The 11,703-nt window shown below is 36.9% G+C and overlaps 1 protein-coding gene across 1 annotated transcript; it reads right to left on the bottom strand.

Annotated features, from left to right (window-relative positions):
* Window positions 1-296: 296 nt before the first annotated feature.
* Window positions 297-11,512, bottom strand: LOC145214077 (cationic amino acid transporter 4-like). Its single transcript, XM_080082525.1, has 13 exons — window positions 9,832-11,512; window positions 9,183-9,342; window positions 8,143-8,294; window positions 6,839-7,025; window positions 5,423-5,534; window positions 5,125-5,262; window positions 4,621-4,742; window positions 4,076-4,164; window positions 3,513-3,718; window positions 2,950-3,038; window positions 2,221-2,648; window positions 1,949-2,057; window positions 297-1,510 (listed from the first exon to the last, which is right to left on the bottom strand). Exons 1-13 carry the CDS (start codon window positions 9,943-9,945, stop codon window positions 1,329-1,331), a joined length of 2,088 nt encoding a protein of 695 aa, XP_079938651.1. The 5' UTR covers window positions 9,946-11,512; the 3' UTR covers window positions 297-1,328.
* Window positions 11,513-11,703: the final 191 nt, after the last annotated feature.

Raw genomic sequence — 11,703 nt, 5'->3', positions numbered from 1 at the left:
GCAGCCTTTGTCTTATACTTTACATCCCTGTTGGATAAGCTTTGCACCCGGAGATACAAAACAAAAGCAAATTGTCATCGTCCAAATATGATAAAAGAGATTAGCAATTAAGTCCTACTGATAAGTTAACATTTTGCAACAGTGAATAGATAAGTGTATAGTGTTTGCCTGGACAGGCCTCTTAACCTTTTATTTCTTTTTTTGTATTCATTAATTGCTGCGAATGCGATTGATACAACAATTATGAGATTTACTGATTAACAGACATTAGTTGGAAATGCTAACCTAGAAAAAAGGCAAATGAGAATTGAGTTTATTAATAGAACGAAATTGTTGAAGTGGACATCGTACAGCCAACCCGCCGACCTCAGGTTAAAAATTGGCCTGAACCGGTTACACACATTAGGGTCAATTTCTGGGATTTAAACATGGACTACATACACAACAAATTTGTATTGTTCTCTTGCCCAAAAACAAAACTAATTTATGGGTAATAAAAACATTATCCCTTCAGCCCTAACATTAAATCATTCTGTCCGCCAAATCAAATTTTGCTGACTATAGTTGATGACTGTAGTTCGTATATGAAGCTGGTAAAATTATTTTAGGCCAGCTTACCAGGTTCTAGGCTGGAAGATGTTTGGCTCATGGAACACACCATAATTTTTTTTAAATACAATCGTTAGCCATTAGCATCGTGAAATATTTTAAGATGTTTTTTTTTCACTAGACACCGTTCTGTTTCATACCAGAAGCAATGTCGACACAAGATTTGATAAACCACAACTCTTTTGCGTTGGATGACAATATACTTTAATACTGGAAAACACACAGGGCTAAGAATAGGAAATTTCCAATAAAGTACTGAAGTATTTGCACATAAACGGTTGTACAGTGTGGACAATAAACGTACAGGTAATAGCAGGCGCTAATAAAAATACTGCACGTAGTTTTGAAAATTTTACTGCGTGCATACCAATAATAAAGTACTGGTCATATGTAGGACTATATTCTTTACCTTTAAAACGATATTTTAGACTTGATTTATGCATTTTAAAGATAATAAAAACCCTAATACAGCAGAATATTTTCTATGTTTATTTGAGCAAAATCGCAAAAAATATTTCACTTCAGCTAAAGATAACTTTATTATGAGTTAACAAAACTGTCGCAGCAACGCCACAAACCTCTTTAAAATTTTGTCAAATCTTGCAAGGTGTGCTTCAAGGTAAACATACTAATCTCTCTATCAAACGCTCCACGAGCTAATGGCAGTATTTGTTGGTCAATTGGCAGAAAGCAAAAAAAAAGCTAAAAAGATGTTACGATTATTCTGCGTCTTCGTCGGACAGAATCAGCCCCTCTTGATCTGATCTTTGTTTTGAGCAACATCCTGGTCGGGTAAACATTGAGTTTAATTTCTCACAGATCTTTCCCATCCAGTGCTGCTTCTCCCGGTCCGGATTAAGCATGCTTTTATGGTAGCCGTAACAAAAGTAAATTGCCAACCCTGTGAAACAAATGTTTCGAAAACGTTAACTGTAATGTGACTGAATTGCGTGTTAACTTTTGTTGCCATGTTTGATAGTAAAGTGACATGAAATTATATTGTTTAAACAGTGTTTGGGGAAAATTGCACGAAATACGGTAATTCTGTATCACTTAATATAGTACCTAGCAATAAAACACTTAGGCATGCAACAAGCAAACTTCGAAGTGATTTGTGGTTGCAAGGACGTTGCGAAATTACATCTACATTCGATACATAAATCTTAGGTTTTCATTCGATTTGCATTTTGAAAGCTGCTTTTCGTTGTTGAGTTTTAAAATTAGCTCCTTTAACCACAAATTGCCCTTTTACAATAACATATGTACGATAGCTCATAGATGAAACAATAAAGAACGTTTTATGACCACTGTAAACTAGGTCTCATACAATTTCACCCACCGACTGAAATCCAAATAACGAGTCGGATCCAAGTCATGGCTTGAAGTTTCATCATAAAGAACACATTTGTGCAAATACATAAATATGGCAAAAATGGAACAAAAGGAACCTGTAAAATAATGTTTCAAATAATTTATTCACAAAAAAGATGGTATTCTGGATTACCTGTCAAAACGACAAGAATATGCTCAAAATAATGTGTCGGATAATTATGTTCTGAAATAACGGACAAAAGGCCAAAAAACATTGTACACAAGCTTTCTAAAACTCACCTTAAAACTTGTGTCGTTAGGTGGCGCAACGTGCTGCTCGTGTGCGAAGATGATAAAGAGGCAGCCACACGTGCCACAAAGAGAGATAAGAAAGAGAAGGATGACCCACCAGGAGCCGTGTAAGAGGTCATCCCACCTCTCCAGGAGAACCAACATCCCACTAACACTAAAAACCACCCCAACCACCAAACTAGTGATCACAGCAGTTCCCGAATCAAACTGGGAGAGATGAAAGTCCAAAATAGTTCCCACGTATCTGGGTTTAAGCGAGCCAGCAGGTGCTGTCATGGGCAGCGGCATAGCTTCGTTAATGACCGCTGCTTCCACCTTGTGGTTGGTATTTTCTTGTTGGTTGATTTTAACTGCGCAACGCATTAAGTTGGTCGTTTCGGCTGCAATGGGTTGCGGAAGCTTATGATGGCGTTTTTCTGCGTTAAAAAAAGTTGAAAAAGCGTTTCGTAAAATCCTTATACCTTTTATTGTCATGAAAGAAATGCGTCGATTCATATAAGTATGGCAGACATTTTTACCATACCACATGCATATCCGTAATATTTGACAGTACCTACATATGTAGCACCCTGTGTTTATCATAAAATTTTGAGGCTCATGTGTATTTATTAAAAACGCCCATATACTATTGAAGAGTATTTTTCTTTCTTTAATAGCGCATAAATCATAATTGCTAATCTTTATTAGGCTATTTTTTTAATTTAGGGTTCGTCTCACCGTCAGGTTCAACAGTGTGCGTTGTTTCAGATTTCGAACTGTCGTCACCAGAACTTACAGATGACGACATCGAAGATACTCCAGGTGTTCTGTAAATAAAGTTTAAAATGATGATGTAAAAACGTTTGTTGTATGATAAAGAGTTTGTCTTACGTATATTGTGCGCCATGCTATAAACGTCCCCCACCCAATAGTTCTAATCCTTATTGTCTTTGCACATCTTTTCTCAAAAAAGTGTTTCTTTTTGCATTGCCCATCCGTGTTTTAAATTGTTACTTCTGTTTCAAGGGTTTGGTATTGTTTTTCACTATAGTAGTCAACGAACCAGGCAGAAATTGTGGCAGAAACTTCACATGAGTGCCAGTGTAAAGTTGTAAAAGGTTAAAAACTTACTCTCAGTTCTAAATTGTTGTCAAAAAACTAAGCATGAAAACAAATATGGGTCGTAGATTGATGGCCCCTAAATTGGATTTTTCATTATCATTTTGCCTAAAAATGCCATTGTAACTGGCTCTAATTCAAACAGCCGTAAACAATACATTATTAGAAAGTATAAGACGTACCCCTCATCTACTGAGACTTTTTTCGGAGTGTTGGCTAGAGAGTTGGATCCAACGGCGTCATAACGCAATAAAACCACACAAGCGGCTACGAACGAGTAAGCTGTCAAAGTTCCGATTGACATAAATTGAACCAAAGTTTCCAGATCAAATATAAGAGCCATAAGACTACACAGGAGCGCCGTAAAGCCAACTGATGCCATTGGAACCTGTGAATATAACGAATTGTAAAAAATACGATACATTACTTTTGGGAACAATGTTAGCACGTTTTTTTGCTTTGTATCTTAAAGTATTAGTTTTCATGATGACTATTTCATATCCAACACCAAAGAAGTCAATTTAAAAATTATATGGCCCATTTTGTAAAAGGCTTTAGATTTAGATGATAATGCTGAAAGTTATGAAGGACTGGAATTCCAAAAAGAATAAACAATCGTAAAATTGTACATAAACCTTTTTTATTCGTATTTTACAAAGTATATATTACAAGATTGTTGCTCACAATACCAAATTGTCATTTAACAGCTTAAACGCATAAAAACCATTTGAGTAATTCCTTTTACCTGTGTGTTTTCGTTGACGTACGACAGAATGGGACAAAGCAGACCGTCCTTCGATATCGCGTATAGAATTCTTGGAAGCACAAACAAACCTACAGAGAATCGAAATTTGCGTCATCGGTAATTAATTATTAAGCGCTGTAATCCAGCTTTAATGACGAATAGATTCGTAAACAATGGGTAATAAGATGTTGTCTCAGATGTTTGTTTAATATGTTTTGCAACTAACTGATATAGTTATGTAAAGAAGGATAAAATAATATTTTTTCTTCAAATTGATTCGCAATTAAAAAGACTCCATAATGCTTTCGATGAACAACGTTATAATGAAGCATGTTTTTAGCTGGTCTCGCTTCAAAAGTAAAGCTAAACAAACATTCAATGAGGCTTTTAACAAACTTCCCTGAGAAGAAAAACAAAGCGAATAGTTGCATCAAAACCAGCATTCTTACGAAGCCAACAATTATTACAAAGATTGCAACTGTATTTGTTTTGTTAGTTAAGTAAAAAGGTGCAACTGTGCTTGACATGTCTCTACACTCTTTTACCTGAGAACATGCTGGTAGTCATTGTGCAGAGGGAACCAATGGTAACGATCACTTGGGCCCATTGCCAGCCATCGTGCCTTCCATACGCGTCCGGTATAGCCGACTTCGGTACAATATCGTTCCTGTGAAAAGTTTCGTTGTGAGACAAGTTATGCAAAACTAAAACCAACTTATGCAAACTTCGCTTATGCGTGCCAGTTGTGACTTAACAGTTTGAAGTGTCTTTCAAGCAACGTGTGTGGTCTTATTATAATGAAGTGTTAACAATACCACAACGCAGTGATTTTATTAATGAATCCGTCGATTACCAAATTTATTGTGACGTATTTTTTGATAAAAATGGCACAAAAATCTAAAAATAAATAAATGATTGTGCTATTTTATTTTGTGAACTATTGATGTTTGTCATAAATTAGACTTTTTTAGACTATTTTAGCTACCACAGTCAAACTTTATTGTTTTAAACACTTTGGGTCGAAATTCTGATGACCATGATTTTCTTACCATGGAACCATGAGTGTGAGAACTGAAGAAACTCCAACATAAGAAAAAGTGACGACAATCAGACTGATGGCCAACGCAATGGGGATGTCCCTTCGTGGATTGCGTGCCTCTTCGCATGACGAGGCGATGACGTCAAACCTGGTGACGAGTGATGACACAAGTATCAGATTTCGGCAAGGCTATTTTACTGTTTTCAACAGGTAGTGATTTGAATTATTTAGTCCACAGTGAATTTATTGTGATTAACTGTTGCAGTCATTCAAGGCTTATGTTTTAGGGGATATTTTATGGGTCTTACCCTGCAAATGCGAAAAAGCAACGTGATGCGCCAGCTATAACACCAGAAGCACCAAACGGAAAGAATCCTCCTTCCACTTTTGTCCAGTTGTTGATGTCAGCAAGACAGAAGCCTGAAAAGAAGAATGTTAAATAAGATCGCTTGTGATATTTCCCCGGCTTTCTTTGACCTATGAGCAACGTTTTTAATTGCGTATGGATGTAAATATTTTTTTCTTATTTCATCAATATTTTCGGGTACGTGTTGTAGTAAAAACTCAAAACTATTGCTTGGACGTGGCCAAATGGTCTGGCGCGCCTGACTTATGCGTACAGAAGCATTATCGAAATCCGTTTTCGGTGAAATTGTGGGTTCAAACCCGATGAAACAAAGTTAAAACACTCAAGAATGGGTCTGATGTAAGTCGACCAAGATAGAAACAAAAAATTAAATTAAGTGCTGTCCTTAAAAACACATTTCATGAATAACTTTAATCCTCTCGCTGTTCCGTTGTCAAACCTCACATAACAACTGTACCCCAGTGTAATATAAATATAGAGGTAGATGACACACAAATTTCCCTAAAAGCATTTTTATTTAACAAACAACCACAGGGAGATCATCAATTTCCGTTGATCCGTGGTTAAAAATACGCAGCCAAAACAGGCTTTTAATTTAAATCCTAATTGACCACAGAGCAGACGCTGACGGTATTTTCTCCGAGCTTGTTTTGTAAAGGAATCAGGAATCTCATTTTTTATAAATGGGCTTGACGTCAAAAGCGTGGAAAATTACTGGAGCTAAATTGATCCTGGGGTTGCGTCGCAGGCCAATGTCAATATGTTGATCGAAAAGCTATCTTAAACCCTGTATGTGGTTTTGTGGCGGACAATGGGTTTCAAAACAAATACCAGAGATGGATCAATTCAAATACTAAGGAAGAGTGGTATGCAGATTTAGGTTAGGGTTATCATATATGCTTTTTTGACATAAAATTCCCTGTATCCGTTAATTTACTTTACCAACAACACGGTTAACGCATTAGATTTGTAAGCGGGTTTGAAATTTGGGCCAGAATCAGACTCGAACCCGAAAATACAATCCCGAAACGTGGTATGAACCTGAATTTTTAAAAACAAAGGTCTATTGGACAAAATTAATGACATTGTGCAAAGAATAATGTCAAATGTGAAGTCAGGCCTGATTCAAGCCCATTTTGTTCAAACCTACAAACCCGTTCCGACTTACAAATCTGCAAGAGCAAATGTTACAACAAAACACTACATTTTGAGCAAAATTTCTGGTTTTAAAACTTATTAATGTACACCAAGTTAAACAAAAAATGTTTTTAAATGACTTACAAACAAACAAAAAGTACAAAACGGCACATTACTTTTCGTATTTATATTCCCCAGTAGAGTTAAATGGAAACCTTACCTGTGGCGATAATAAATAGAACAACAACGATGTTGACAACAGCAAAGAGCATGTTGAATCGGGTTGACGATTTCACACCAGTTGCCACAAACAGACACAAGGCGATGACGATTGCGGCCGCCACCAGATCCGGGTATTCCCCTAATGGGCGACCGTCACCCATAGGAAGATGTTCGGATAAAAAAGTCTGTTAAAAAAAACGTTTACTACAAGTTGAACGCGCTAAAAGCTTGGACAATATACTTTTTCCAAAATCAATTAAACTGCATGCTTAAAAAAAGTTTGTAGACAAATTTCTTTAGGTTCATAAATATCAGAGCAAAATTATCAGGGGTGCGTAAGGCTGTTTACCCCCTTATACCTACATTGTTTCTAAAGTTATCTCTGGCTCGCTGAACAAGTCGATACCGTATATTATTATCTGTCAAACATGAATCATTCAAGTTTGTGGGAAGCTGATGTCCAACGAAAAGGTCAAAATTTACAACATAAGGTTTTGGGGGGCAAAAACTTCTTTCAATAGCTACTCTTTCAAAAGAAATCTTTCAGTAACAATACCTTTCTATATCTGGATTGTATAAAACTTCAGTGTTTGATAGTTCACAACATGCGAATAAAATTTAAAATTTAGCCTAAATACAAAACGTAATGTTTAATGCATTATTGACCTTTACTACTCAATTACTATTTCCCTCCATGGGTCAATCGCGTTAAATTGAACGATATGGCTTTTCGTTTTCCGATTAATCGATATTTGGAATGTGTAGCGAGTCAGACGGCATCGAACATGAACGTGTTTGACCTTTTGCACGAATCGATCCCAGAGTCAAAAGTTTGATGAAACTGATATGGAGTGCCAGGCGTTTTATATTGATGAATACGCCCTCTATTTATTTGCACGAATCCAAATAATTCGTTCGGCTTCGAGAAAACGTTTGTTTCGCATATTTAATGCACAGCGAAAAAAAGGTTTTCTTGCAAACTATGCGGTTAGAAGTGTTTTGAAACTCTTTCCTCGGCATTTATTAGATATGTTTTACCCACAATTTTTAGCAGTGTTTTAACAGTTGTGTTCTCAATTATGATTTATTTGGTCTCATTAATAATATATTTAGGGATTCACGTTTTCTGTGTTATTTTTTTTTCAATTTAGATTGGTTCTGATTGCATATTTGGCTCAATGACTTTGTAAAATATTCTTGTTGTTTAGTGTTTCTTTTTTGACAAGAAAAAAACACTCTTGCCGAGCTTCATTGAAAATTAAAAAAAATATTATGAAACTTTCTTTTTTTAGGGTGTTGTACCTTAATAGGATATCCAAGCACAGAATCGAAATAGCCACTCCAAGCTTTTGCCACCGACGCGGAACCGATTCCGTGTTCTAGAACCATGTTCCAGCCCATCAAAAATCCCCACAGTTCACCCATGGTCACGTAAGTAAAAATGTAAGAAGAACCTGCAAAAACACCACGCAAAGAGTTATCGTAATTACAGTAACTAAACGAGTACAAACATGGGTCAAAACTGGTGATTAAAGTACTAGGTATTCTGCTTCCTGTAGTAAGCATAAGCATACAAAAGTGCAAAAACGGGTACTTTACATTTTATATATTTAGAAAAGATCACACATAGTCGTTGTTTGCATTAACATCTGGTTTTGTGTGAGTTTGAATTCTGCAAATTCAGACGACCATGAAAGATATTTTGCGATATTGGTGTTCAGTAATAAGCTGCATATGCAGCTTATCATTTATTGGCTCTATGCTTTTACATTGATACTGTGACACTGAGCCGACTTCACTGTGGTTCCCAAGCAGTTGCTTGGCCATTGTGAGCCAGTTTCATCTGTGCTGTATGTCCAGTTGTGGCATCGCACATACTAGGTGATGCATGGGGTTGTACCCTGTGCTCCCAACAAACTGGAGTGCCGTTGAACGTCTACACTAGCCAATGCGGCCGATCTCTCGTCATCAGCTGCACTGATGAGACCTTATAGGTCGAAACAGTGTGCACTGTCTGCAGCTTATCATTTATTGGCTCTATGCTGTTACGGTGTTCAGTAAATTCAGTAAACCGGTCGGTAAACCTGGACCCGTTTGGACCAAACAAACAAATTGTTTAGGCAAATATCCGGATTAGTTCGAGTCTTACCACATTACAAATCATCTGTACCTCGAGATTTGTCCGAATTAGGCAAAGATCCGAATTAACCGAATCCGGTTTAACCGTGGTTTACTATATTACATTTTTGGCGTAAAGTTAACATTTATGTAACTGCTTAAATTCTGTGATGTAAAACATAACCGATACCGATACACAATTTTACCACCAAAAACTAATTAACCTGTAGTTGGAATTCTGGCTCCGAATTCGGCGTAGCAGAGAGCAGATAGGAAAGCAGCCACGGCGGCAGCCATGTAACTCAATATGACAGCTGGACCGCTGGTCGTCTTGGCAACTGCCCCAGTAAGCACGTACAGCCCAGCACCGAGCATTCCACTTACCTATGTACACATTATATGGCCTTGGATTACATATGCACTGGACGTTAATGAATAATTAAAGATTACATATGTAAAACATGGAAAATGTGGACTGCCGGAAACGGTTTGTTTTTTAAGTGCAACTTAAAGGTGTACATTGGTCAGCAGTATTAAGGTATAATAATGATTAATTTATAAATTTTAAACCTGTTAGGATGCTTTTCACTTCATATAAACACGAACTAGAAAAGTCGTGCACAACATATCTGATTTACGTAGTCTATTCCAGGTGGTAAAAGTATGGAAAATATTACATTCAACTTTCGAGTTTAAATGGCAATAAAATCACATGTTCTACAGTGACGTCACATATGCGATTATCCACACGCAGTGCTTTTAAATTTGAAACCACTGAAGATTTAACTTTTTGAATATCTCAATTATACTAGTGCAGTATAACATAAATTAGACGTGGCTATAACTTTATATAGCACCGATGTATATACCTACCCCTAATAAAGTGAGATCAGTTATTCCAAGGCATCGATGAAGTTCAGTTGAAAGATAGTTTCCATCCAATGGCTTTTTCCTGTTCACCTGTTTGCAGCATCTTAACAACGACATTGCGTCGGAGTGGCCTACCTTATCAAGCCAAATGTGTCACCTACGTAGTTTTTAGTGTTTTATAAGCAATTTTTTTTGTTTTCTAGAACAAAACCAAAGCAGTTCCGAGGTAAAAAGGTTTAATAAGGTTGCTGTAATTATGTGTGTTGTAAGTTAATGGAACGGTTAAAAGTCGTGACACAACCAGTATGCCTAATGGTTGAAAAACTTATTTAGACCGTACGCCTTTGAGTTCTAAACCTATTTTTGTACAGCTACACTTTTGTCTGTAGAATCCATTTTGCCCACCAACTTAAACTGTTGTATTGAATGACTGATGTGCGTTCACATATTTTTACAAAACGCCCTAATTCAGAAGACCTATCTGTAGGCCCTGAATCATTTTGCCAATAAATGTTTTTAAAAGCCCTCTAATCGGTGAGCAACTCTATTCGCGCCTGTCACACACAAATGCGAAAAAGGCGTTTTCTAGATCACTTGCTATTAATCAATACTTGTCAAAAGCAGCTGTTATTAAAATACTTGTCAAAAACATTGATTAGCCTACTTTCTCACTCCTCTTAAAACAAAAGAAGATGTAAAAGTAAACTAACATAGGGTACAACTTTTAAACTGAACTATGTATTTCCAAGTACTGTAGCCTATACAACTGCTCACTCCAAGCCCACTTCTGACCGTTTACAAATCTCTATGCGAAGCAGTGCCCGGAATTCGATGTTGTTTCAAAACGCCCACAGACTTGAATCAACAAACATACTTATGTTGATTGAATTTGTGTGTGGAAATATTAACAACAGAGCTATACTGATACTAAGCAAATTCTGCGTTAAACCTTAATATCCTACATTGTTAGGTAAACTCAAAGAATGAATGTCCAACTATAGACTATTGCTACAATAAGCTGTATTTTAAAAACCCGATCAACAAACAATGACTATGTAAATGCGTCGCCTGACAGCACTACATAACCCTTGTTACAGACCAACCAGCAAATATTGGATTTTCAACGATTCTCGGCTTATATTAACAGCCCTTATAGGCCTGGATTCCAATACCTACTGGGATTCTATTTTCATGTTGGTAGGCCGTAATGCCTCACCGTGCCTTGCATATTTAATACGTTACACGCTTCATCAGGCCGCGCACACCACAAAATACCTCCCAGCTTCAATCGTTCGTATACGAAACCATTAACGTTTTGAATTCTGCGGTTTGCCATTAGCCCTGATGACGCAAGCAGGCTTTGGGTGTATTGAAATTGAAAAATAAAATTAGCATGCAAGTTAAAAACAGGTTGGGAAATCCACTTTAGGCCATCTGTTGTGACTATTACTAAGACTCGGTGATTAGATATTGCTTATCATCGCGTCAACTTTGCGAGAAACTCTTTGCACGGTGATAAAAAAGATTAACAAGCGGGTTATGGTCACTCAACTGTTGCGGTTTAGTAGGAAAATCATCTGTTACCATTTCATTTTAAAGTTATCGAGTGGAAAACATAATTAAGTCTTCAGCCGATATTTTATGCCAAAAATATACACTAGAACCTTAACGCACTTAGTGAATGACCAGGCAACAAAATTTATATTGAAACTTAGTTTGATTCGTATATGGTTCAGAAGTACTGAAATCTATCCAATTATGACGAAATTTACACAGCATTTTCAAGGTGCCAAACTTGACGTAAGCACGCAGAGCATTCATGCAAGACAAGGCATCCAATTACACCACCGACAAGTTTACGGGAGTACGCAGTAA

Source organism: Phallusia mammillata, chromosome 2 (genome assembly GCF_965637545.1).
Source record: "Phallusia mammillata chromosome 2, kaPhaMamm4.hap1.1, whole genome shotgun sequence".
Lineage (NCBI taxonomy): Eukaryota > Metazoa > Chordata > Ascidiacea > Phlebobranchia > Ascidiidae > Phallusia > Phallusia mammillata.
Note: the sequence above shows the minus strand (reverse complement) of the source record. Positions and strands in the feature narration are given on the sequence as shown.

Bases quoted from the DNA above. Each gene is read 5' to 3' on its own strand.
- LOC145214077 (XM_080082525.1), bottom strand. From the start codon at position 9,945: ATGTCGTTGTTAAGATGCTGCAAACAGGTGAACAGGAAAAAGCCATTG. The intron at 4,165-4,620 runs GTAAAAGAGTGT...GATTCTCTGTAG, and splicing joins GACTACCAGCATGTTCTCAG to GTTTGTTTGTGCTTCCAAGA. The intron at 2,649-2,949 runs GTGAGACGAACC...TTTTTAACGCAG, and splicing joins GCACACTGTTGAACCTGACG to AAAAACGCCATCATAAGCTT.